Here is a 24,661-nt window from a genome sequence, read left to right as displayed (position 1 = left end):
AAGTCGGATTAAACTATCACTTAAAAACAAAAACTAGTTTTGTAAATCAGCAAACTATTGTCCCATCTCCAAAGTTGTCAAGGCACCGGTTCTAAGCTGGACCATCTGTACCCTATACCCTATCCTCTCCCCTCTCACATATTTAATAAGAGGAACATAAGCGATAACGTTCAAATTCATGGTGAACCCTTTAATTCAATGACGTCACGAATCCACCTATAAACTTGGTGAACCAGAACGAATTTTCTTTCGCCTTAAAACTGTAGTTTTTTGTATTGTGGAGAAGTATTCCTTTTTGGAAGAATTTGGGGAAACTATATCTTTCATTTGATGCAAATAGTTCTACTTGGAAGACATGGGTAAATTAGCGTTTCTTCTTTTGGCTTGCTTATCGGTTCGGTGGTAAGTGACATTTTTAATTATTTTATTTTTGAATTAATTCATTAGAGTTAGCAGCATTGCTTTATTAAAAAAATTATATTAAGAAAATTCATTAATAAAAGCTTCTTGGGTGATTGTGGTATGTTTATGCATTAAATAAAAGTCGACAAATCTAGATTCCTTTAGGTAATTTAGCTTAAAAAATTCGTAGAAAAACGTTCATACATTAGTTTATAATTTTCTCTGAAAACTTTAACAAAATGTTAAAAATTTGGTTAAAATTTTTGATGAATAAATTAAAATTAATAAATTTACGTTACAATAAAAAATAATCTGCTTAGCGCTAATTGATAAATTTTTAACTTAAAAAAGTTATTAATTATTAATTATATAACTATTTTTAAATTATGGTAATTAAAAGCAAATTTTAAAAAATTGCTAAGGGAAAACTTCTTGAATCAGAAAATGAATCTAATTTATAAAAACAGAAAGAGACAGAAAAGGTAAATTAACAATTAAAGCATTAAATCAAAATGAAAAAGCAAATAAGGCAGCTAAAACAAAAATTTGCTTTATTTTAATTTAGATATTAAAAAAGAATCCAATTAAAGTAGGAAAAAACAATAAAAATAAAACACACATATCTTTTATTTTTATTGCTTTTTCTTGCCTTAATTTTTTTTTTTTTTTGAATATCTAAAAGTGAAAACTTCTTTTTAATTGCCTTTTGCTTTCTGACGTAAGTCAAAATTAAGAAGCCATGAAGAAAAAAACTGTTAAGTTTTTTGTGTAAAATATTTAATATTGTATATTAATAAAGACATTACTTTCGGAAGAAAAATTTCGTGTGCTTAATTTTAATTTTAATGAAAATTAGCTCGTTCATACCGTATTCATACATTGGATCATAGTTAAGAATAAATCTTCATGCTATGGTATGAAAATTAATATTAAATCTTCTTTTACTTGTAAGATGTTTTAAAAATAGCATTTTAAAAGTCACTTTTCACCGATTAATTTTTCAACGTACAAAATGTTTTATTAATATAGAGTGATTATTTATTTTTCTGATTCGATTCGATTATGATATATTCAAAACTGAGAAACGTTTTAAAATTTATCTAATGTCTTTGTGTAAATAAACTAATTGATATAATTTGTATTGTAAACTATTCTGAAAATTCTACATCTACACCGTGACATAATTTTTATTAAGCATAAAATTAAAAACTTCTGAACTTCTTCTTCCCGAGATTTTAAAATGTTTACATAATAAAAGACACAACTTAAAGAAGAAAAATATTCTTTCGATATTAAATAACAATGTATGAATTTCTCATAAAATAAATCGAAAAAAAGAAGAAAAATGTTCTTGAGATATTAAATAGCAATCTAGGAATTTCTCATAAAATAAATCGAAGAAAAGAAAAAAAGTAATGTTCTGGCTATATTAAACAACAACATATGAATTTATCATAAAATAAATAGGAAAAAAAAGAAAAGATTTAAAAAAATTACAAAACTGAGGGTGGTATAAAGTTTTATTTAATAAAATTTAAAGCATAATTAGTATTAACTAAGTTTTGATTGACTTTCATTTAAAGAATATTATATTACAAATTGATAAAATAAGGTCATTTTTGGACAAGTGTGCAAAACAATTAGCCGTTAATTGCAATTAGAAAATATTTAATTGTTTTAATTACAACTAAACTAAATTTTAATGGGTGCAATAGCCGTTTATAAAAATTTCAAGCCGTTTTAATTACAATTTAAAATTTCGCTAACGGTTTTAGCTTTAAAATCTTCAAATATTAAAATTTTTTCTTATTTTTTAATGAATAAATATTTCTATAATAGTAATACAGTCTTGATAGTACTTCTATACTTTACATGAATAATTAATTTTTACTATTTTAAACTTGTCGGTATATTAATAATTTTCAAAGCACTAATATTGTTGAATTAAACTCATAAACATACAACACGGCGAAAAAAAGTCCGGTAAAATTACTTTTCTCTTACGTAATAATATTTCTGGTAAAAAATTAAAAAAAACATAATTCTGGTAAATAAAACCACAATATACGGTATTTCGAGAATTCATTTGGCAATTTCTCCGTTTATATGGTTATGATTTACGAAAATCCTAGTTTAAAAAAATATAGTTCTTATTACCTCATATTTAGTAAAAAGAAAAGAAAAAAAAAACTGAAAAGCAAAATTGATCAAATAAATGTTTTTTATACCATATTCTAAGGTATCATAATTAAATTACCGAATTAAGCTACAATTACCAAATTTTATCACACATTATAAAACCATATATTTTCGTTAATTTTACACATTAACGAAGCGTTTCAGAAAAAATTACCGAGTTTTTTGGTGTTCCCGTAGAGCCCGAAACACTGCAAATTTTGCCATATTCTCGTAGTTTTGACCATACTTTTTTTCTCAGTGTGCAAAAAATTTGGTCAGTTGCTCCAATTAAAAGGAGTGTTTTTATTCTTTTTTTTTTTTTTTTGTCGAGGTAAGAATTATAAGCCTCACAATCAAATTTCCATAATCATTTCAAAATTATCTTATTCAATTTTTCTGTAATCTATCTTACTTTATAACTTTATGTCAATATTAAATGAAAAATTTTAAATTATAAACATACACTAAATGAATAAAATAATAATTTAGACACTTATGTTCAGTTTTCGAATTGTTTAAGTAAAATATTTATAACAGGTTTACGTACGTTAAGTCCGTAGAAAACTAGAATATCGCATCAATTTTGTTATAAGTAATCTGTTTACTTAAGATTTAAAAAATTAAACCCTGAGATTGGTTAAGAAGATAACAGAATACAATTTTTCTTCTTAGTATTACTACCATTTAAGTCGATTAAGTAAATGTTTTTTATCCGGTACGAAAATTTATGTTGGTTTTTTATGACATCATTTAATTTATCGAAAAATAATTTTTTGCATGTAAATCAGCTTAACATGCTGCTTTTTTGAAGAAAAATTCGTAAAAAATTCTCATTGGGAATTAGCTTTGTAATGTCTGCTTTAAATTGTAATTATATTAGTAAAAAATGTCTCATTTATTCCTTTTTTCAAACACCTCACAGAAAAGTTTCAACGAGTTTTATTATTATTTTTTAAATATTGTGGCATTTATATGCACATTTGAGAATATTTTTCGAAAAGAATAAGCTCTAAATTCATATAAACGATTAAGATATGACGCATTTTGTTTTGAATTCCATAAAATAGGCTTCCTCAAATTTTTAAATTTTTTTACTCGCAGAATTTTTAAAACATGTTTAGCATATAAATATAATATATGTTATTACAAAAAAAAATATTCATAAATGCAGAAAAAAAAAGTCAGTCGTTATATGGAAAGAAAAATCAATTTTTAAAAACGTGAAATTGTATGTTTTAATGCTAAATATTTAATATCTGAAGTTAAATTATGATTATGTTTATCATGAACTGTGACTTTCCATACATAATTGCGAATCTCAATTCAATTATCTTAAAAATAGCTCAAGTTTTGAAATCTTTCAAAATATTATTTTCTAGTTCGTAAATAAATTTTACCGAAATTTTTTTGACTAAATTGTTCTAAGAAATTATGTAAAATCTTTGGACAAACTAAGGACAAAGGAAAAATATATTTCCTGGTGAGTAAAGTTTGCAGTAATGCTATATTTTTCCATAGCTTACAAAATTTATAAAATTTATTTTTTTGCATCATCTAATAAAGAGAAGAGAAAAATATCATCATTGATTAGGACAAAGAAAAGCCATAGATATCCTAGTGGAGCAGTCCTTACAATTAATTACGTTCTACTTTGTTTAACTCAATACTACTGTAAACATCATAAAATCCCATTATCTTACATAATATTTACTTCATTTTCAGCGCATGGTCTTATTACCAAAATGCTCCTCAACCATATCAGCCAAGAATCATCTATCGCCATCACATTGCCCCATATCAACCTCGTGCCTCATATATGCAGCCGGTGATGCTTAGACCACCAGGAATGCCATACGGAGGCATACCCGTCGCGTATGGTCCTCCAGAACTACCATTCCAAAGGGGTGCAGCAACACCAGTATCCATGTATTTACCACAGCCTCAACCACAACCTGTGTTTACTTCTATACCATATGCACCAGCTGCTGCTCACGTGCACAGTTTCTTCAGACAATCCCCTCCTCCACCAAGAACTCCAAGATATCCTCTGAAACAATTGGTAAACCCCTTCCAAAGTGCTTTCAGTCAATATCCCGCACCGTCTACAATGTTTGGAAAGATTAAGCCATTTCTTTTTGGCAACACTGGACCTAGATCATTGCCTCATCATCCTTATTTTCCTAACATGTACCCACCACATAATTTCATACCAAACAGACCTTTACAAAACAGGCCAGTTTCTCATCTCTCCTTTCCAGTTTATCAGGAATCTGGAAGTTCAATGAAATCGGAAAAGTCCTGCTCGTGCTCATTACATGTTGGAGAATTAACTGTCTATAAACATACGGATGTGAGGTCTTCTTACTCCTGCACGGATTTGAAGGACTGTAACTCCTTTTGTACAAACCTGGTAAGTTTACCATCTTTATATACATGTTATTTCTTTCTTTCCGTTTCTTTTTTATCATTACATGGGTAAGCTCACGTGCTTATACTTGTTTTTTTTCTTCCAATAATGATTTTATCGTTTGTAAAAAGATAGCAAATTATTTTGCTCAATTCGCAATAACATAACAAAACTCATGGGGGCATGATTTTTCTGGTTTGACGTTGACAATTAATATAAAATTTGCGATTGATGTATCATTATTAAGTGTTGCTAAATACACTGCAAAAAATTAGGGATCAAATTGCGGTATAAAGTACCAGCACGTTGGTGCATCATCTGTAAAATCCGTTTTACCGTAAAATCCATTTTTACTGTAAAATATTATACCGTAATTTTCACACTAGTATTCATTTAATAGAGTGATTCAGTGATTTTACGGTAATTATTACTGTAAAAATTTCGGCATATCAGAGTTTTTGTGCCGTAACATGTTTCGGTAAAAATTGATTTTACGGTAAAAAGTACCGGCATCCTGAGTGCCAGTACTTCTTCTCGTAATTTTATCCGGAATTATTTACAGTGTATATTTTTTTCAAGTATATAATAACTATTTCAGTAAAAGAAAAACATTTAGAATACAGTGAACGATATCAAATATCATCTTATTTAGAATGCCCCATAGCCACCTTTTAAAATACATAAATTGATAGAAACCCTATCAAAAATGAGGTAATAAAAGGTATAAGAATTAGTATTTAAATGAAGAAAAAAAAACTCTATAGAAATATGACATAGTACTATGACATAGTATGGTGAAGGCGGGCATTAAAACACCGAAAACTTTTTTATTGCCGTTAGGAATTCGAAGCCGTGTTCAATAATCGCTGTTCAACTTCTCTCTGTTTCTCCTGTAATAAAATAGGTTTTGATGTTTTTAGTCCTGTATTCCCCTAATAGTGTGATTTGTCAAATTTTGATAAATTTAAGTTTTTCTTAGCTTTAATTTTAGTTTGCGATCTTCATTGTCTTCGTTTTCTTTTTAATTTTATTTTTGAAGACATTTTTAAAAATATTCATTTAAGGTGATGATTACGACGCATCCTATATATTTTAATAAAAAGTTACAGTTATATTTTTTTCATTTAAATAAATAAGGTCAGTGCGTTTATTCAGGTTTCTTTTAATAGATTTTTAACTGAAGTTTTAGATTTTGAACTCCGTAACACTTTTATTTTTTCAATTTAATTAAGATCTTGATAAGAATCACTTTGTTGATGTCAAAATAAAAGAAATTAAAAGAGAAATGAAGTTGTAGAAATGAAAAGGGTATCACACTTGATTCAATTCAATATTAAAAGAGAAAAAAAAGGAGTAAAATCTTCGGAATAAAAAGGATATCACTTGATTAGATTTATTTGCCAATTTTTTGAATGAAAAGCATTTTCATTGAAATTTTATTAAGCCTAGATGAATGAATTTTTTTAATTCTATAAAAAGATATTAAACAATTGACCTCATTTGTTCTTTTCAATAATATGTCCAAAATCAGGAAGCGTAAAGAAAAAACGGTAGGAAACGCCATTTTTCCAATCTTTTATGTGTTACAAAAAAAAAAAAAAAAAAAAAAAAAAAAATTGTGCCAAAAATGGTAGATTTAGCCTCGCTTTCTTAGTTTCAAAATTTCATAATGAGGCCAAATAAAGTGCCTTTTTACAATTAGTTATTTACAGTAAGATATTAAAGAGCAGTTAGAGTAGACCTACAAGTACCTATAAGCCAATATTAACCCTTTGACGTAAAGTTTTTAAACATATTTCTCATACTTTTTCCTTGAATTTAGTAATTTAAGTCTAAAATTAAAAAAATATTATATTTAGCATTTTAATAAGTTATGGTTATAAAATGAAACACCGCTGTATTTTTTGGAGCTAAAGATAAACTTTTCTACACACGGCTTACTTCCAAACAATAATTTTAAAAATTTGCACTAATTTGCAGTTATCAAGTTTAACATCTACGAGAAACAGTTATTGAATTTTTTTTTAATTTACAAAACCGATTATTAATAAATTTTTGAATATTAATGAAAAAAAATTTTTTTTTTCAAACTTCATTCTTCGGATTTTATATTTTAGTACAAATATAATTCCCATAATCTGACAGATTTTCTTAGTAACTAATGGACAGAAAGAATTAAATATTAAAATTAATTTTTGCTTGCAATTAGAGCGCCAGAAAAAAAAACATATGTAAAAAAGACACCGGTGTCCCATTTGCGTCAAAGGGTTAAGATAAAAAATTTGAGTTTTGGAGAGAAATATTTTAACTTAAACCAGCTAATATTTTAAGTTAATATGTTTAATTGAAATTATTTTTAATTAGCATATGCATTTAGTTTTAGATTTCATAATTGTTTGGAATGACATCATCTGAATTTTATAGATTTTTCAACTTACACCAAAAAAAAAGAAAAAAAAAAAAAGATTTAAAGTAGTTTTCTAGTTGGTTTTACGACATGATGATTACGACATTAGCGAAGTTTATTTTATTTACAATGTGTGCGCTTTTTTGAAAACATCGAAATGCAGATTCTGAAAAAAGTTGTATGAAATATATTTAGTGTTTAAATAATATTTAGTATACTTTTTGTTTCAAAATTTTCGTTACCTAGATGATGTTTAATTAAAGCTAGATAGTGAATTTCAAAAAAATGTGTTTAAAATAAATTAAGAATCAAGAAGTTTCCGCGTAACTCATTTAGAAAAAAAAATTAAAAATTAACCTTTATTGTTAAAAAAGAATGGGTGAATTATTTAAGGAAACATTCTAATGACATTAGTTCCAATATCTTTGCTTATCTAAGTAAAAAAATAAAACCGAGTTTTTTACTAAATAGGTTAATGAACAGTGTTTCCTTTTATAGTTAAAAGAAATTTCGTTAATTCACTTTTTCACGCTAGTAACGCTAGATTGATTTTTCGATATTATTTTTTACCACATTTTTTTATAAGAACCTTTAAAAATCGATTAAATAATGTTCACAGATTTTAAAAACTGTAATGTTGCAATAAATATTTTGTAAGCTAATTGTAAATGTGGGGAAGAAAGAAAATTATTAATGAAATTTTACCTAAAAAACCTATTTTTTAAATTTTTTTAAATTTTTTTTTCTTTTAAGTTAAAACGTCCCTAAAATCTACGAAGCTATTACTAACTAAAACTGAATGTAAAATTTAATGGTTCTGAGCCGGTATCAGCTGTACCTAAAAGTTATTACTTAATTCATGTACACTGGTCAAACTGTGTTAAAAACTAAGTCTGGCGTAAAAGGAAAAACAAATTACTGGACATCTGGCTGGCCTGCAACTCACCGTAGGGAGGAAACTTTCCGGGGAAAAAGCGTTAGAGAAAAGTATTTATTAATGAATTTTAAAACTATGCGAAATTTCAAAACAATATTCGAATGATTGAGTTGAAAGCCATTGTTTGAAGGCGAGTAAATTAATTAATTAACAAACATAAATTAATAAACACTAACTAATCACAGCTAATTTACTTACTACTTCACTAATTCTTTTCTCTTTGAAAATGAAGAAAAGTATTTGCAAGAGGTTTAATGTTGTTATTTTTTTAATTAAAATAATTCTAAAGAGTAGAATATCTAAAAATAATCTAATGAGTATTTTTTAAATTCATTTTGTACATTGGAAAAAATGCGCTGTCTCACAAAGTAAATAAATTTTTGAAAGTGTATACACGGAGAACAAAACAATTCTAGTAAAATGACCGTAGTGTATAATAAAGTCATTTATAATAATAATAATACCGTAAACCGGGGCGAGTCTACCCATTTTTTCAGTTTGTCAACTTTCAAGTGGTCAAACTTTTGTAAAAGAAAAAAGTCTTTTAATAGGTGTTTCGGAATCGCTATTTATCCCTCTCTAAAGCTGTGAAATCTATTTTAGAAAATATTAACAGTTACGCTGTTACTGTATATTTTTATAGAACTGCTGACAAATCTCTCGTATGGGGCGAGTCTACCCATTCTACTAAAATGAATGTTAACATTGTAAATAATCAAATTTTACTATTAAATTGTTATTTTAGTTACTATATAGGATATTTATGAAGCAAAATTCATAACTTTATTATATATTCCATTTTTTTATTCATAAAATAACGCAAATTGAGTATTTGATCGATTATCACATTTTGATCACAGTTTTGTTTTTATAATCATTAACATTATAAAATAACATTTTTTTCTGATTATTGTTGATAAAAATAAATTCAAATTAATATAAGTTTACTATTAAATAATTAGTAAATAATAACAATTAAAGATTATTAACAAAATCGAAATTCAAACATTGGGAATCATGAAAAATTTCGTATGAATGTAATTTCGAACCATCTGTAATAATAAATAATAATTTATTTAACTTGCATTAAATAAAAAAAGTTAATTTTGTAATATAAAAATTGAAAAAATAGGTAAAATAAACATATTTTATATTTACATTTATATTTAACCTATAAATTTTCTTATTAATGATAAATTTATCAATGCAGAATTAAAATAATAAACTTAAATTCATTTAAAATGACTTAATTTTAATATAAACAAAGTTCTAAATTATATTATTATGCTTTATTAAAACTAAATACAAATGGGTAGACTCGCCCCGCGAATTCTGGCTTTTTGTTTACAACAGCAAAACTTACATTCTTTTCGGGTTTTTTTCATATAAAATTAATGTAATCTTAGTCTTAGACAAGTTTATCCCTTAACCAAAGTGAAAATAATAATAATAATAATATACTTACGGAGCACCAACTAAAAGTTTGCTGATTTTCAATACAAATCTCTCAAAAGACGTTTGAACAGGTCGATTAAAAAGACACCAAATAAATAAAAACGGATCAAACTACTACAGCGCCATCTTCCTTAGAGTCTGAACTAAGTCCTCCGTCGGCAAAATTCTTTTTATTTGCAATTTAAAATAGTGAAAATTAAATAAAACTAAAATGGGTAGACTCGCCCCTGGATGGGTAGACTCGCCCCGGTTTACGGTAATAAAAAAATCTGGTTGATAAAACCAAAATAAAGGTTATTTAAACCATTCATTTGGTAATTTTTCCGGTAACAGTTTTCTGGAAAATCCGATTTTCAAAATTATAGTTATAATTACCACACATTTATTAAAGAATACAAAATTAATAAGCAAATTTAACAGCATAAAATGGTGTTTTTTTTTTGTTGCCATGCTCTAAGATATCCTTAAAAAATTAAGTAACTTTTCCACATTTACCTAAGTTTATTTTATTTTATTAAGCCATATTTTATTGTTTATTTTACCAAAATCATTACCAAAGCGCTTCGTTAAAAATTACTGAGTTTTTTGGTGTTCTCATAGAACCAGAAACGCGGTAAATTTTTTTATATTCTGGTAATTCTGGTACCATAATTTTTTTCTCAGTGTTCATTTTACAACCCAAGAAAAGGGACGCTTGGCATGAATGGGTTAAGGGAAATAATGAATGGCGTTCAATATGTGTCAAACTTGACTTGGTAATATAAGAGTGGTGAATGGTCTTAGGATCAATTTTGCACTTGAATGATCGGGCATGTCTTTTTAACCCAGAATACGTGATAATTTAGTTTACCCACCATTACAGAAAAAAAAAGGAATAAAACCTCTCGTGACAGTGAAAAGTTTTCTACTAAAGTTGTTGCACGCATGACTTCTTGCTTGTAAGTTCGCAGAATTCAGATCATACGATTCGCTTTCTGTATGGAAGAAGAAAAAAATAAAAGAACGCTTTACACAAATTTTCTTGTATTCATCCTACAAATTGTATGATAATGAATATAAGAAGAGCAATACATCTTTTCGTGTATTCATCCTACAAATTGTATGATAATGAATATAAGAAGAGCAACACATCTTTTCGTGTATTCATCCTAGAAATTTAATAATGAATATATTAAAAATAGTAAAAATTTTCTCTTGTTTATCCTACCTATTTTATGATAATGAAGAAGAGTAATACAAAATTTTGTACTTATATTGCAAATTTTATGATAATGAATATAAGAAGAGCAATGCAATTTTTCTTGTATTCATCCTAGAAATGTTATAAAGAATATAGGAAAAGTAATACAAATTTTCTCTTGTTTATCCTACAAATTTTATGATAACGAATTTAAGAAGTGTAATACAAAATTTCGTACTTATGCTACAAATTTTATGATAATGAATACAAGAAGATGCAATTTTTCTTGTATTCAGCCTAGAAATTTTATAATGAATATAGGAAAAGTAATACAAATTTTCTCTTGTGTATCCTACCTATTTATTTCATGATAATAAATTTAAGAAGAGTAATACAAAATTTTGTACTTATGCTACAAATTTTATGATAATGAATACAAGAAGAGTAATGCAATTTTTCTTGTATTCATCCTAGAAATTTTATAATGAATATAGGAAAAGTAATACAAATTTTATCTCCTACCTATTTTATGATAATGAATTTAAGAAGAGTAATACAAAATTTCGTACTTATGCTACAAATTTTATGATAATGAATACAAGAAGAGTAATGCAATTTTTCTTGTATTCATCCTAGAAATTTTATAATGAATATAGGAAAAGTAATACAAATTTTCTCTCCTACCTATTTTATGATAATGAATTTAAGAAGAGTAATACAAAATTTCGTACTTATGCTACAAATTTTATGATAATGAATACAAGAAGAGTAATGCAATTTTTCTTGTATTCATCCTAGAAATTTTATAATGAATATAGGAAAAGTAATACAAATTTTCTCTTGTTTATCCTACCTATTTTATGATAACGAATTTAAGAAGAGTAATACAAAATTTCGTACTTATGCTAAAAATTTTATGATAATGAATACAAGAAGAGTAATGCAATTTTTTTGTATTCATCCTAGAAATTTTATAATGAATATAGGAAAAGTAATACAAATTTTCCCTTGTTTATCCTACAAATTTTATGATAATAAATTTAAGAAGAGTAATACAAAATTTTGTACTTATTCTGCAAATTTTATGATAATGAATACCAGAAGAGTAATGCAATTTTTCTTGTATTCATCCTAGAAATTTTATAATGGATATAGGAAAAGTAATGCAAATTTTCTCTTGTTTATCCTACCTATTTTATGATAATAAATTTAAGAAGAGTAATACAAAATTTTGTACTTATGCTACAAATTTTATGATAATGAATATAAGAAGAGTTATACAAATTTTCTAGTATAGTCTAGTCAATTTGTCTCGAAAATTCTTGAATGGTTAATAAAACTTAGGGAAGTTTAAATTTTTTGATTTATTGTCTGGCTAAATACTGCGATGAATAATCCAAGCACGTCGGCGATACTGAAAAAGCCGCTAAATGTTTTCGATTTTCACCATTTTTTTTCCATTTATCTCCTGAAGTTGTTATTTTTAGAGAAATGTATAAATTGCTTAACTTACTAAATAAAATGACCTATAATTTGAGATCAATACGAAGGTTGTAACTGTTATACTTCATGATCTTTAAAGTGTATTATTTTATTTTACAACCGTCGTTGAGCAGCCAATCCAATTCAGAGTTTACGACTACCAACTTACAACGTCGTTGTCTCGTAATTTTGAACACAACACAGAAGACAAGGAAACTCTTTGATCAAGCATTGGAAAGAACGAGCCCTCGTGGAGGACTTTTTAAATTAACTAACCCACATTTGCGTTACACAGAGAGAAAAACTACGAAAACTTCCCACGGTTAGCTAGACGGCAGGGGGATTCTAATTCATGATTCGTCTTCCACTGAAGAGTATTTTACGTCTGTATTGTAGTCGGTGTGCGCCGAGATCAGAATTCGTATTAACCAGCCTTTGCTGGGATTCGTTCCTGGATCATCTCATTGTTAGGCGAGTGCTCTATACCCTGAGCCACCGTGACACCATTTGAAATGTTAGATATTTTCCAAAAAAATGCAGTTCAAAGAAGACAAAAACTACATAATGGCGAAACTACTTACAACCAAACTTAACCGAAACTTTTCTGATATGCAACCATCATTATTTGAACTCTCATTGACCAAATGCCGGGCATTTCATTTTGATAATTAACTAGTTCCTACAATACACAAATGACGAATTTTCGTTGTTTGGCTATGATGAAAATTTGAATTGTCAAATTTTTATCCTGTGGGCAGATAGAGTTAAATATAGCTTTTAAGCGTGTTTTTAAGCAGTTAGTAGTTTTTAAGCAGCTTTTAAGCAGTTAGTAGTATTTTAGATAAGTTAGAAATTATAAGTAGTGTTATGATAGCTACGTAAATTTTATAATTTAATTGCACATTTTTATATTTAACCAATTCAGCAAAAAATGAATCCTTTAGCTGCATTTCTGCTTTTCCCATCGTACACCAATTGTAGTAAAAAGGTCAATGAAAGTTATTACTGACCAGTTCTCATTCCCATTAAACATATCAGGCTAAATAAATGAAAGAGAAAATCCTGATTTATTGCCCTTGCAAGAGTGCTCAACCTTTTGATCAATTTAATTTATATTTCAACGCGAAAACGACATGACAAAATAAAAAGAATTTTTTTTCAATAGTAAAACCTTTTTTTTCGAGGAAAGTATTTTTGTTGATTGAAGAATTCCTCTCTTTTTTAAACATTTTGGGCCATACGAAAAATAAAATAATTTAAAGAATAATAAAGAATAGAATAATAAAAAAATAAGAATATACGAAAAGGACGGATAAAAATAATAGGAAGAATAAAAATAATAAGTAGAACAGTGAAGAATTCGGAAAATTAAATACCTCTACAGAGTTTGAAATTTACATATGAAATTGTTTGAATAGCTTAAGAAATGATAAAATAAATAAGGTATTTTAATATTCTGCTTTTAACTAAAAAAAAAAAAAAAACTTTTAACTTTTTAGAAAAATATCACAAATTCTGGAGAAAAATATATATATATAACCGTTTAATTTCCATAATCGTTTTTCAATCTTGTATTTTTAGACTTAGTAATTTAAAAAAAAAAGGCATAAAAGGAAACTTTAAATAATTTAAGGGAAAATTGTTGTGTTTTACCACAGATTGTAAACTATGATTGTAACGTTTCGAAGCTAGCTTTATGACTATTTCTTATTAAAGCATGTAAATGGCTAGTCTTTCGGTACTTAATTAACATAAGAAGATAAGTCTCAAAAGAATGTTTCGTGGAAAAAAAAATTACAAAAAGTCTTGTCATTTACCATTGTCAGCCATTCATTCATTCAAAAAAAAAAAAATCCTTTTATAATAGTAATGGGGTTTTTTACCCTTAAAATACTTAAAAACTGCAAAAATGGCCGGAGTTGTTACAAAAGTGTGACTGTGCTCTTAACAAATGCATATCATTACTTAATATTTTTTTTACAGAAATCGAGTAAACTAGCTAGAACTATAAAAGAACATTAGTTTCGTCGAAAATGGCAACAGCCAAGTGTAAAATAAACGATAAACTGAGAGTGAGTTGTTAAATCATTACCACTTTGAAGAAACATTGTAACATATTTTTTCCTCCATTAAACTGTTTTTTCATGCTTAAATCATTCAGGTGAAACCATTTCAGCATAATTTGCAAAATAGCATTCCTTAAATTAAGGAAGACAAGTTCATCTTAAAAAGAGCAATAAAATGCTTGTCTTTTATTTCCATTTTTTTTCAGTATTTATGTCTTCATGTATCTTTTTAGTATCCACAAAAAACAATAAAAAAAAACCTTACACTTAAAAAAAAAAGTGTTTGTGAATTTTGTCCCATTTTTATATGCTTATTAAGTTGATTTAGTGGATTGTAATAATTTCGGGGACAATTGCCTACGTAACTTTATTTTAAAATTACTTCTATTTACCGAAAATGTTACTTCACTACTTCGTGAAAATTATGAATCACATGACGGTAAAAAGCCCCAATAATCATGGTGCTGGTGCTCTTAAAAGTAAAATTTTACGGTACAAAAAATATGATTTACTGTAATTTTTATACTAATGCTTTCTGCAAAATCAGTGAATAACAGTAATTAAACAAATATTAAAATTATTTTGTAATTAAACAAATATTACGGTATGACATTTTATGGTAAAGATGGATTTCAAGGATGCTGCACTCAGCATAATTTGCAAGAAAAACCTTCCTTAAATTGAGAAAGACAAGCTCATCTTAAAAAAACAAAAACAATTAAATACTGCTCCTTTATTTTCTATTTTTTCCAGTGCTTATGTCTTCATGTACCCTTTTTTAATATCCACAAAGACCAATAAAAAATCCCTATGGTTTTCTTTAAAAAAAAAAGCGTTTGTGATTTTTTTCTCATTTTTATATATTTATTAAGTTGATTTAATAAATTATAATAATTTCAGGGAACATTCTATACGTAACTCCATTTTAAAAATTGTCCCGCAGTGGACTGATCGTTAAGACACGGTTCCCAGCAGATCACCGAAGTCAAGCATCACTGGCTGCGGTCAGTGTGCGGGTGGGTGACCACTTGGATCAGTCTGCGTAGGGACCGAGGGTGTGCGGTATTGGTCCTCGTTAAACTGTTCTACCGTAAAGTGCTCGACTTCGCGTGCAGGGCTACCGAAGCAGGGATGCCATCCCCTCTGCAGAGGATCAAAATTGTGATGGCTTGTCTTCGGATCATCCTCGGGGATGTTTCCCAGACCGTCGCCATTAGCCCATTGTGCCGCTCTAGTGCGACGTAAATTTACTACTACTACTACCATTTTAAAATTACTTGTATTTACAGAAAATATTACTTTACTACTTTGTGAAAATTCCGAATCAAATTACGGTAAAAAGTACTGGCATTCCTGGTGGCGGTACTTTTTTCCGTAAAATTTTACAGAACAAAAAATATGATTTACCGTAATTTTTATAGTCATGCTTCCTGCAAAATCAGTGAATAACAGTAGTTAAATATTAAGAAATTAAATTTTACAGTAAAAGTGATTTCACGGATGCTATACTCAGAGTGACAGTACTTTTTACCTTAATCTTTATAGTGTAGGGGATCTAGTCTATATATTTTTTGCCCCCTGATCGCTTACGCCCGGAACTCATTTTGTTGTTCCTTTCACATTGTTTCGTACGCTCATTGGATATGACCCTATTTCAGACTAACTTTATGTGGAACTCTTTTACATGATACTATTTAAAAAAAAAATTCTATAATTATTCAACGTATAAACAATCGTCTCAATTTTTAGCAAGGAAGGCTAAAGGGAAAAAAAGCTAAACCAGCTTGAATGGCTAATAATAGCCAAACAACTAATTGCTTTCCTAGCATTTAAACAGATTTCTATGTTTTTATTTTCGTTTACAGCATTTAGTGGTCATTACTCGTTTTTGTTTTATTTTCAATCCCATATAAGTGTGCTTTTTTACTTCTTTTTTTCCAAGAAGAATGTAAAAATATACTTACAGAGTAATCATTACCCTTCATCACTATGAAGTAACGTTTTATGCGATGGATTTCGGAAACTTTTATAAAAATAATTTTATGTGCAAATATTTGAATAATAACATCAAGTACCATTTAACTTAATTTCGCAATACATGTGCCATGTGCGTGTCAATTAATTTAATTGAGCCATACGCTTACTTAATTAACATTTCGCTATTCATTATTAAAAGATGATTTTTGTTTTACGCTTCGTGAATTCACATTGGGCAAAAGAAATTACGTGGTATAATCATAAATAAACAAAGAAAATTGATTTATCTTAGATTGTCTGTCATCAGCATAAAATTAATAAAATTTATAGCGGTATATAATTGTAAATTATTCCTTTAGACTTTGTTTAACTGCATTTACCAATAGGTTTTGTTTATCATCCCTTTCTAATATTATTTTCCATTACTGGTTTTTATATTATTCAACAAAAGTAAAGGCTTAAAACTACAAAGGATATACTTTTATTATGTTAAAAAGCATTCGCCTGTTAATGTTTTATAAAGCAGCATTTTATGATAAAAATAACTACTTATTATTTTACAATAATAAAACGATAAATAAGCTATGTTTACTTTTATAATACATTTTATGTTAAACTTTATTCAGTTAACAAATATAGTTAAAAGAATGAATACAATATAACTATTTAAAACAATAAAGAAATATTAAGATATAACTTTTCACATTATTGCTAAAAAAAAAAAAAATTCTCATATTTAAAATTCGATTTTTCATGAACTATTCAACCAATTTCACTCAAACTTTGTATTTTCCTGTGTAAAATTACTTACTTTAAAATGACGTAAGAAATTGTAAATTGTTTGACACAATTCAAATTTTTTTTGACTATTAATAAACAAAATAATAAATATTTACTAAAATTTATTTTTTGCTTTGCATAAACAAATTTTATAAATGTGTGCAAAAATTTTTCAATTCGCGTAAAAAATTCTCGACATATGGCGAAATACGCAAAAAGTAAAATTAACATTAAGGGGTCTAAACTTTGGATCGCTCTTCTGACTAAACTATGAGCTGACCATACTCCCAAAATTTCGGCTGTCTTATGGGGATCAAAAATCCGAATCCGTTGAAAAAAGGTACGTTTATTTAAAAAAAAGTATGCTTTTTTGTCTGATTTCATAACTTAAAACATTGTCTGCACTAATTAATTAGCATATATGAGGACACTCCCTTGATTAAGATTGAGTCCTAAAACGTGAAGATATGAGGACACTATATATGAGGACACTCCCTTGATTAAGATTGAGTCCTAAAACGTGAAGATCCGATCATTATATTAAAAGTTATTCAGGGTGGTCCATTTTTTGGTACACTGTATATAACTAAATCAGTTATAATACAATACTAATTGTATCAGATTTATAGTTTGCATATTTTAGTGTTACATAAAATATTGATCAGTAATTTTTAAAGCAGGGCTACAGGAGTTAGAGGCTAATCAAGATATAATCATCATTGTTCTGATATTTCCATTGTTCTAAAATTGAGTCAAGTTTATTACCGTTAAAAGGCTTTTTTCTACGATCTCAAAATAATGTTCATTTAAAATTTATTTCCTAAGGAAGAGGAAGTAATTTGTTGCATTCCCAATATCTTAGTTATTATTAGCAATAACTCAAGCACAATTCTAATTTTCTCACAAGCATAATTGTCCCAATTTTCAGAGATTTCTCAACCACAGCTCCGGGATGTAAGATACGCTAATAAAATTCACTAGGGCAGTATGGTCAATTCCGATTTTCTTTTATTCGTTTTTTTTTAATATGTTATTTAAATGCTTTTTTTACTACGGTTCAGTAGACGTAATTTTTTTTAGGTTTAATTATAGAAATCAATACTTCTAGCAACACTTTTTTTGCAAATTTCTTACAAAGTATCTTCTTATAAATTGAGCGAGATTATCTTTGATTAATAGACTGCAACAGTGAGACGGCAAGGATGACAATTGAAACATGAAAATTACTTTGATGGTAGTTCAAATCATGTGATTTAATAGCTCCTAATTGCTAATCATCTGATCAATCTCTTAACCTAATTTAGTTTATAATCTTATTTCATAATGTGAGATTTCGGTGGGAAAATGCAGGAAGATGCTCAATGACACGATTAATATAGCTAATAAAGTTATAAACAAAATGAAAGTGTCTGTGTAAAAATTACACATATAACAGTAAGGGGTTGTAATAATACGACATAACCACGTAATTACCACATATAATGGGAGAATATTTTCTCGTTTTAGTAAAAAATTAAACTTTAAATAATTTAATTATTTTAAAGAAATAAGAATAAAAAATACTATTCCCCCCATCAATTGAAAAAAAAATGTTTCTAAGACTAGGTGAGGGAAATAGGGGCTATCTCGCCCCTCCACTATTTTCAGATAAAAAACAGACATTTTCGCAACAGCACAGTGGGCTAGCGTCCAAGGTTTCGTGGTCAAAATTAGTATTTCGATAAAATTTGTATTTAGGGGTTTTTATGCGCAGGTAAATTGAATTCATAATTGAAGTTTTGAAATGCACTAAAAATATCCAAAAACAAAACAAAATGGTGGCTGAAATATATGGCGAGAAAAAATAGAATAGTATGTTTAAATAATTAAATATAGCAATGAAAATATAATAATTTTCGTAATTTTATATTAAAAATGAAAAGCAAATTATACTTCCGAAGTAATATTACAAAATAACGCGAAAACATGAGAAAAAAAACATAATTTTTGTTTTTCGGTATATTTAGTCCACCTTTGCAATACGGGCAAAATGGGGCAGGTTTTTCGAAAGAAGAAACATCAAAGAAGACAACAAAAAAAAAAAGTTTAGCTAATTTCCTCGTGGAACTTTTTGGAACTAATTTTCGAAAGTCATTCAAACATTGTAAAATGTCAAATGATAAGATATAAACTATAAGTTTGTCAAGAGTATTAACTAATCCAACAAATTGAAAAATTGTACTATAATTTAACACTAATTACTTTGATAAAAATGTAACAGTAAGGTGAAATTCCTATATATATTTCTGAAATAAAAATTTAAAAGTTACATTTAAAACAATTTTCTCAACATATTTTTCATTGAATTGTACTCTTGTCGGTCCAAAAAGTAAATTAAAATGTTTGGAATGATTATGAATACTTAATTTGGGATATATTAAAACTGTCTACACATATTTTAATTGAAAAAATAATTTTTTACATTTGGCCAAAGATCATAGTCTTCTGGCCCACAGTGAACAGGTGGGTCCCTTCATAACATATCTTGTTTCATTTTCATCAGCAATTTAAATTTTAAAATATAAGAAAAAATGAGTTCCGATAAACCAAGAGCAAATCATTAGGTTATTTCATTAAAAAAAAAAAAATCAAAATGCAAACAAATTATGGCAGCCTTACTTCCTCACTGTATAATCCTGCCATAATTATTTTTCATTTAAATATTTGAAAAATTACCTCCTCAATAATTGTAGCTCCATCGTTTAATCTTGGTTAATCTAAACTCATTTTTTTTCTATACTTGAAATTACTAATGTAACATTTAATAACTAATTTAATGTAGTTGAAAAAATTGGCTTTTAAGGGCTACTCCCGCTCTCTTAAGGTTCCAAGAATGGTCAGACGTATTAAATCAGTCACGGCCTTTCGTGTACCCATCGATATGAAGCTGGGTGGACTTCAAGCCACTAATGATCGAACCCCCACTCCTTCACAATGACTTTAAATAGCAAGTCATTGTGGCACACATGCAAGTCAACACTGGACACGCGTAATTTACATTGAATAACCTTACCAAACCTTACACTGAAATTGAGCTTACATCTTACATTGAATAAAAGAAAAAATATATAAAAATGTGCGCAAGCCATCCTACTTTTGACAAAACACATTCGATTTGATTTAAATTATCAGATACAAATTGTGTTTGAGAGCCTCAATTGTCGAATATTTTTAATTTATTTAGTTAAAAAGCAATTTTTAATTTATGTAGTTAAAAAATATCGTTTTTTTTTTAAAGAAAATGCTCTCAAGATTTTTTTTTACAGATTATCTTCATGGATTAAAGATTAAATTTCAAGATTTAAAAGGGCTGAAATTTTTTTCATTTCGTGGAGCACGATAGGAATAATTTAAATCTTAATAGCTTAAGAATAGTGATTATTTAAGCGTTGCTAATATAGTTAGCAGAAAATTAATAAATACACATTTCATTGAACAGTTTGACGTTGCCAAAGTGTGTTAACTTTTGAGACTAACTAAATATTTCTGACACACATATTACAATTTGGACTGTATTGAACTTTGTATTTTCTTGTACCAGACCCTTTCAAGAATTCCATTTGAAAAATTTTAAAACTAAAATCTTACCTACGCGTAGAACAATAAATTTTTAATACATTTCATTTTCTTAACATAAACAATAAATTTTTTTAAATGCATTGCATTTGATGCAAAAAACTATTTTCCTTATAGTTTTGTAATTTCGAAACATATTTCAAGACAATTTTGTCGCTTACGCCTATGATTTTAGCGACATTTGTAGAATTGGTGACGATTGTTTTCATACTTACGTGAATCCTAATAATATCAAACTTACCCAGGTACAGACATCATTTTCCAATAAATTAATAAAAACAAATATTTAATGCAGATTCAAAATTTTCAGTTCCACATGTTTTGTTTACGATATTTATTATATTTTACATAATAGTAATAAGAAATATTTTTCCTCCAGTTCAGCAGTGAAGATTTAAGAGCTCAGACTAGATCAGATGCCTGCCTGATACTTGGTAAAGATGTCACTGTACCTTGGTTTAGAAGAGATGCTGTATGTGAACCACATGGTACTAAGAATGATACTAAGTTGTCTGTGGATTTATGTTGCAAGAACCTACAGCCTTGTTGAGAAAAAGTAAGAAAATTATTTTAAGAAAAATGGATAATGAAAAGTGTTCATCTTTAGCTCTGAAATTGAGAAGAATTTCATTGTTTCGAACAGGATTCTAGTTAACTGGAAAATGAACATTCAGTTATAAAAAAGCTAGATAAAGAAGCTAGTGCCAAGTTCAATAAAATGTGTATGTTATTTCCAAAGCAAAACAGATTGTCTATGTGTTGAGGTAGGATGTGTTGTCGTAAAATTATTTTATTCCAAGGAATTGAAACATTGAGTTTAATTACTATAAATATAGTTGCAATGGGTGCAACTAACATATATTTATTATTTTATAAAAATTTAATGCATTAGAGTAAAAAAAAACTGAGTGAAAATTATTAGTATTTTAAAAATGAAGACTAAAACGAAGTAGTTTTTCTGTTCACTGATTTAAATGGTTTGAACGTATATGAAAAATTCTTATCCTTATATATGAGTAGAAGATCAACCCTTTAATTGCAATATAAGACAATCCCAAAAGTTTTCATCGTTTTAATAAATAAAAAAAAATGCTTAATTTAAACATAGTTACCTTTTAAAGGTGTTTTTAAATATCCACTTTTATTAATATATTTCTTGTAAATATTATGACAGTTTTTAAAGCCTTGTTATACTAAAAGTTGCCAGTCTTCAATATCTTTGTATTGAACATTGTCTTTAATTTTGGAATCAATAGAGGTGATGAATTGTCTTCCAGCAAAATATTTTTCTAATTTGAGAAATAGACTGATTCAATAGTAACTGAATACCAAGCCCAGATTTATGGGGAGGGGGTGGTGGTGAGTGAGTCAAAATGTCCATAAAGATGAGGTTCAATGCATTCTTAAGGACATGGTGGGGAGCTGGTATGACTTGAACATAGAAAAATACATTGATCAAAGTAAGAGTTAAAAAAAATAATTTGATTCTTAAAATCTATAAGATTTTGAAAGTTGAACATTTAGAGGGGAAAAAAAAGGATTAACTAGATTTTTATATACAAATCTAGTAGTTCTCTTCGATATTCAACAATTGTAAAATTTAGTAAAAATAAATTTATATCATAAGTATATTGATAAAATGAATTTAAAACATAAATATATTGAAAAATAATAGGTTAAAAATTAACATGTGAATAGATTTTTGAGGTTTGAAAAATTTAAAATGTTAATTTATTTTTAAAAATTACTGTAGGAAAAAAATATTATGGAATAATATTTTCCTCTAGAAAATTAGCTGAAAGCTTATTAATGATTACAAAAAGTTTGTTTTAAAATTCTACTTTTTTTTTAGATATTTGAGTTTTAATAATAGACAATGGTTAGGTTTATTCAATAAAAATACATGTTCTAAGAATACTTAATTAGATCTTGACTTAATTTTGAAAAATAAAAAAAATGTCTTATGGTTGCTTTTTTTTAAACAATATTGAGTATAATTAGTATAAATTTTTTTAAAACAAATATTTGATACAACTCTAATAACATTAAAAGTCTAGAATATCCAAAAAATGAAATAAAATTTCTTAAATAACCGAATGGTAATAATTTTGTTTAACCAAGATTACAATTTCGCCTACATTCCAATTAATATAAAACTTTGAGCTCAAAATTTACTTAATTTTATATAGTTATTTGGATAAATAGCTGAAACTAGTTATTACAATGTAAAATAACTTATCCCAGATTGCTGTATAATATGTAAATAACCTAAAACACTTTCTAAAAAAAAAGAAAAAAAAAAACACTACTAACATTAAAATTTTGTATACAACTGCATATTAACTTAGTAGTCAATTATAAATATATATATAATAAATACAAAAGGTCCAAAATTCAGCTTGGTATTTGTAAGTTATTTTTAATAACCATAAAAATTTTAATATAGAATTATTTTTTACAAGATATTAATTTAGAATAAAATTCTAATATATTGTAATAACACAACTATATGTTACATTATAACTATAATTTTAAGGAACAACATGGTGAAAATAAACCAATTTAATATTTTAGGTCTATCATATAATTGTCTTCCTAAGTGAATCAATTTAACATAAAAAACTGGCATAAAATATAATGAAAATAAATAAAATTAAAGTACCAAAAAAAAATTTCTGCAATGTTAAAAAATGAGCTGAAGTTGCAGTAAAATATTTAAATGTTGTTTTATAGTATAAATTTTTAAAACTTTAGATATAGGACAACTGATTAGGTCAAACCAAAGTAAGATATGATTTGAAGCTAATTATTTTTATATACTAAATAACTTGTAGCAGCTTATAAAGTATTTCATTCATAACGATAAATGTATACTTATCATAAATAAATTGAGTATGAATTTTTATACTTGAGTTTCATTAAAAACTCAATTATGGAAAAAAATTCATAAAATAATTATAATAAAAATACTAATTTTTCCATATAAAATGATTTGCAATTTCCATATAAATGATTTGCAATTTTGAGATTTACTAAGCCTTAGTGGCACTTTAAAGATGTCATTTTACTTGTTTTTTTTCTGCTGTAAAACAATTTTCCTTGCCATAATGAGGAGAAATTTCTACTAAATATGAAAACTCAGTTAGTCAACTTATTTATTTTCTAGTGATTTAACTCAGTTTACTTAATAACTTAAAAGAATATTATCTTTATAATCATTTAGGCAATATAAATGAATCATATTTACATTTTGAAATGATAACATAAGAAATATAATTTTCCAAGATGAATATTCAGAGCAATAATATGCTCTTTCTTGTATTACTCTTGATATTTATTTATAATAAATGTGTGTTTTGTTATTTTCTTAAGATTCTAGTTCTGTGGTTTTGTAATGTAACAAAAAGTGTTGAATGTGAGCAATAAAACATTTCAATTTTCATGCAATGGGTCTCTTTTATGCTCAAACAGTGTCTTATTTATACATATGCCCTCCACAAAAACCATATGGTAACTCTAAACATGATAAAGTGAAAGGCTATACATTTTCCTAATAAAAAAAAAAAAAAAAGCAGCTTTGAGAGGAATTCATATCACCTCATTGAAAGGCTTGGCACATTATGATAAGCCACATTTTCTAATTGTGTAAAATTGTACATTCAGTATGTGATCGTAATGCACTATCAATTAGAGAAAATTTGGAAATCTGAAGTACCTATCTTGAAACACTACTAAGGAACAGTTAAAATGTGGTCTATCACTACATTGCCTCAAA

At 27.0% G+C, this 24,661-nt stretch overlaps 1 protein-coding gene across 1 annotated transcript; it reads left to right on the top strand.

Moving 5' to 3' along the window:
* The first annotated feature begins 87 nt into the window (after positions 1-87).
* On the top strand, positions 88-24,567 carry LOC107438210 (uncharacterized). The gene is made up of 3 exons (XM_016050437.4): positions 88-402; positions 4,303-4,990; positions 21,266-24,567. Exons 1-3 carry the CDS (start codon positions 356-358, stop codon positions 21,434-21,436), a joined length of 906 nt encoding a protein of 301 aa, XP_015905923.3. The 5' UTR covers positions 88-355; the 3' UTR covers positions 21,437-24,567.
* Positions 24,568-24,661: the final 94 nt, after the last annotated feature.

The sequence above is a fragment of the Parasteatoda tepidariorum genome, chromosome 10 (assembly GCF_982258835.1).
Source record: "Parasteatoda tepidariorum strain Cologne lab strain chromosome 10, Ptep-v5.0, whole genome shotgun sequence".
In the NCBI taxonomy this organism is placed as follows: Eukaryota; Metazoa; Arthropoda; class Arachnida; order Araneae; family Theridiidae; genus Parasteatoda; species Parasteatoda tepidariorum.
Note: the sequence above shows the minus strand (reverse complement) of the source record. Positions and strands in the feature narration are given on the sequence as shown.

Excerpts from the sequence above, each read along its gene's own strand:
- LOC107438210 (XM_016050437.4), top strand. The coding sequence starts at position 356 with ATGGGTAAATTAGCGTTTCTTCTTTTGGCTTGCTTATCGGTTCGGTG. Across the intron at positions 403-4,302 it reads GCTTGCTTATCGGTTCGGTG|CGCATGGTCTTATTACCAAA; the intron begins GTAAGTGACATT and ends CTTCATTTTCAG. Across the intron at positions 4,991-21,265 it reads ACTCCTTTTGTACAAACCTG|TTCAGCAGTGAAGATTTAAG; the intron begins GTAAGTTTACCA and ends TTTTTCCTCCAG.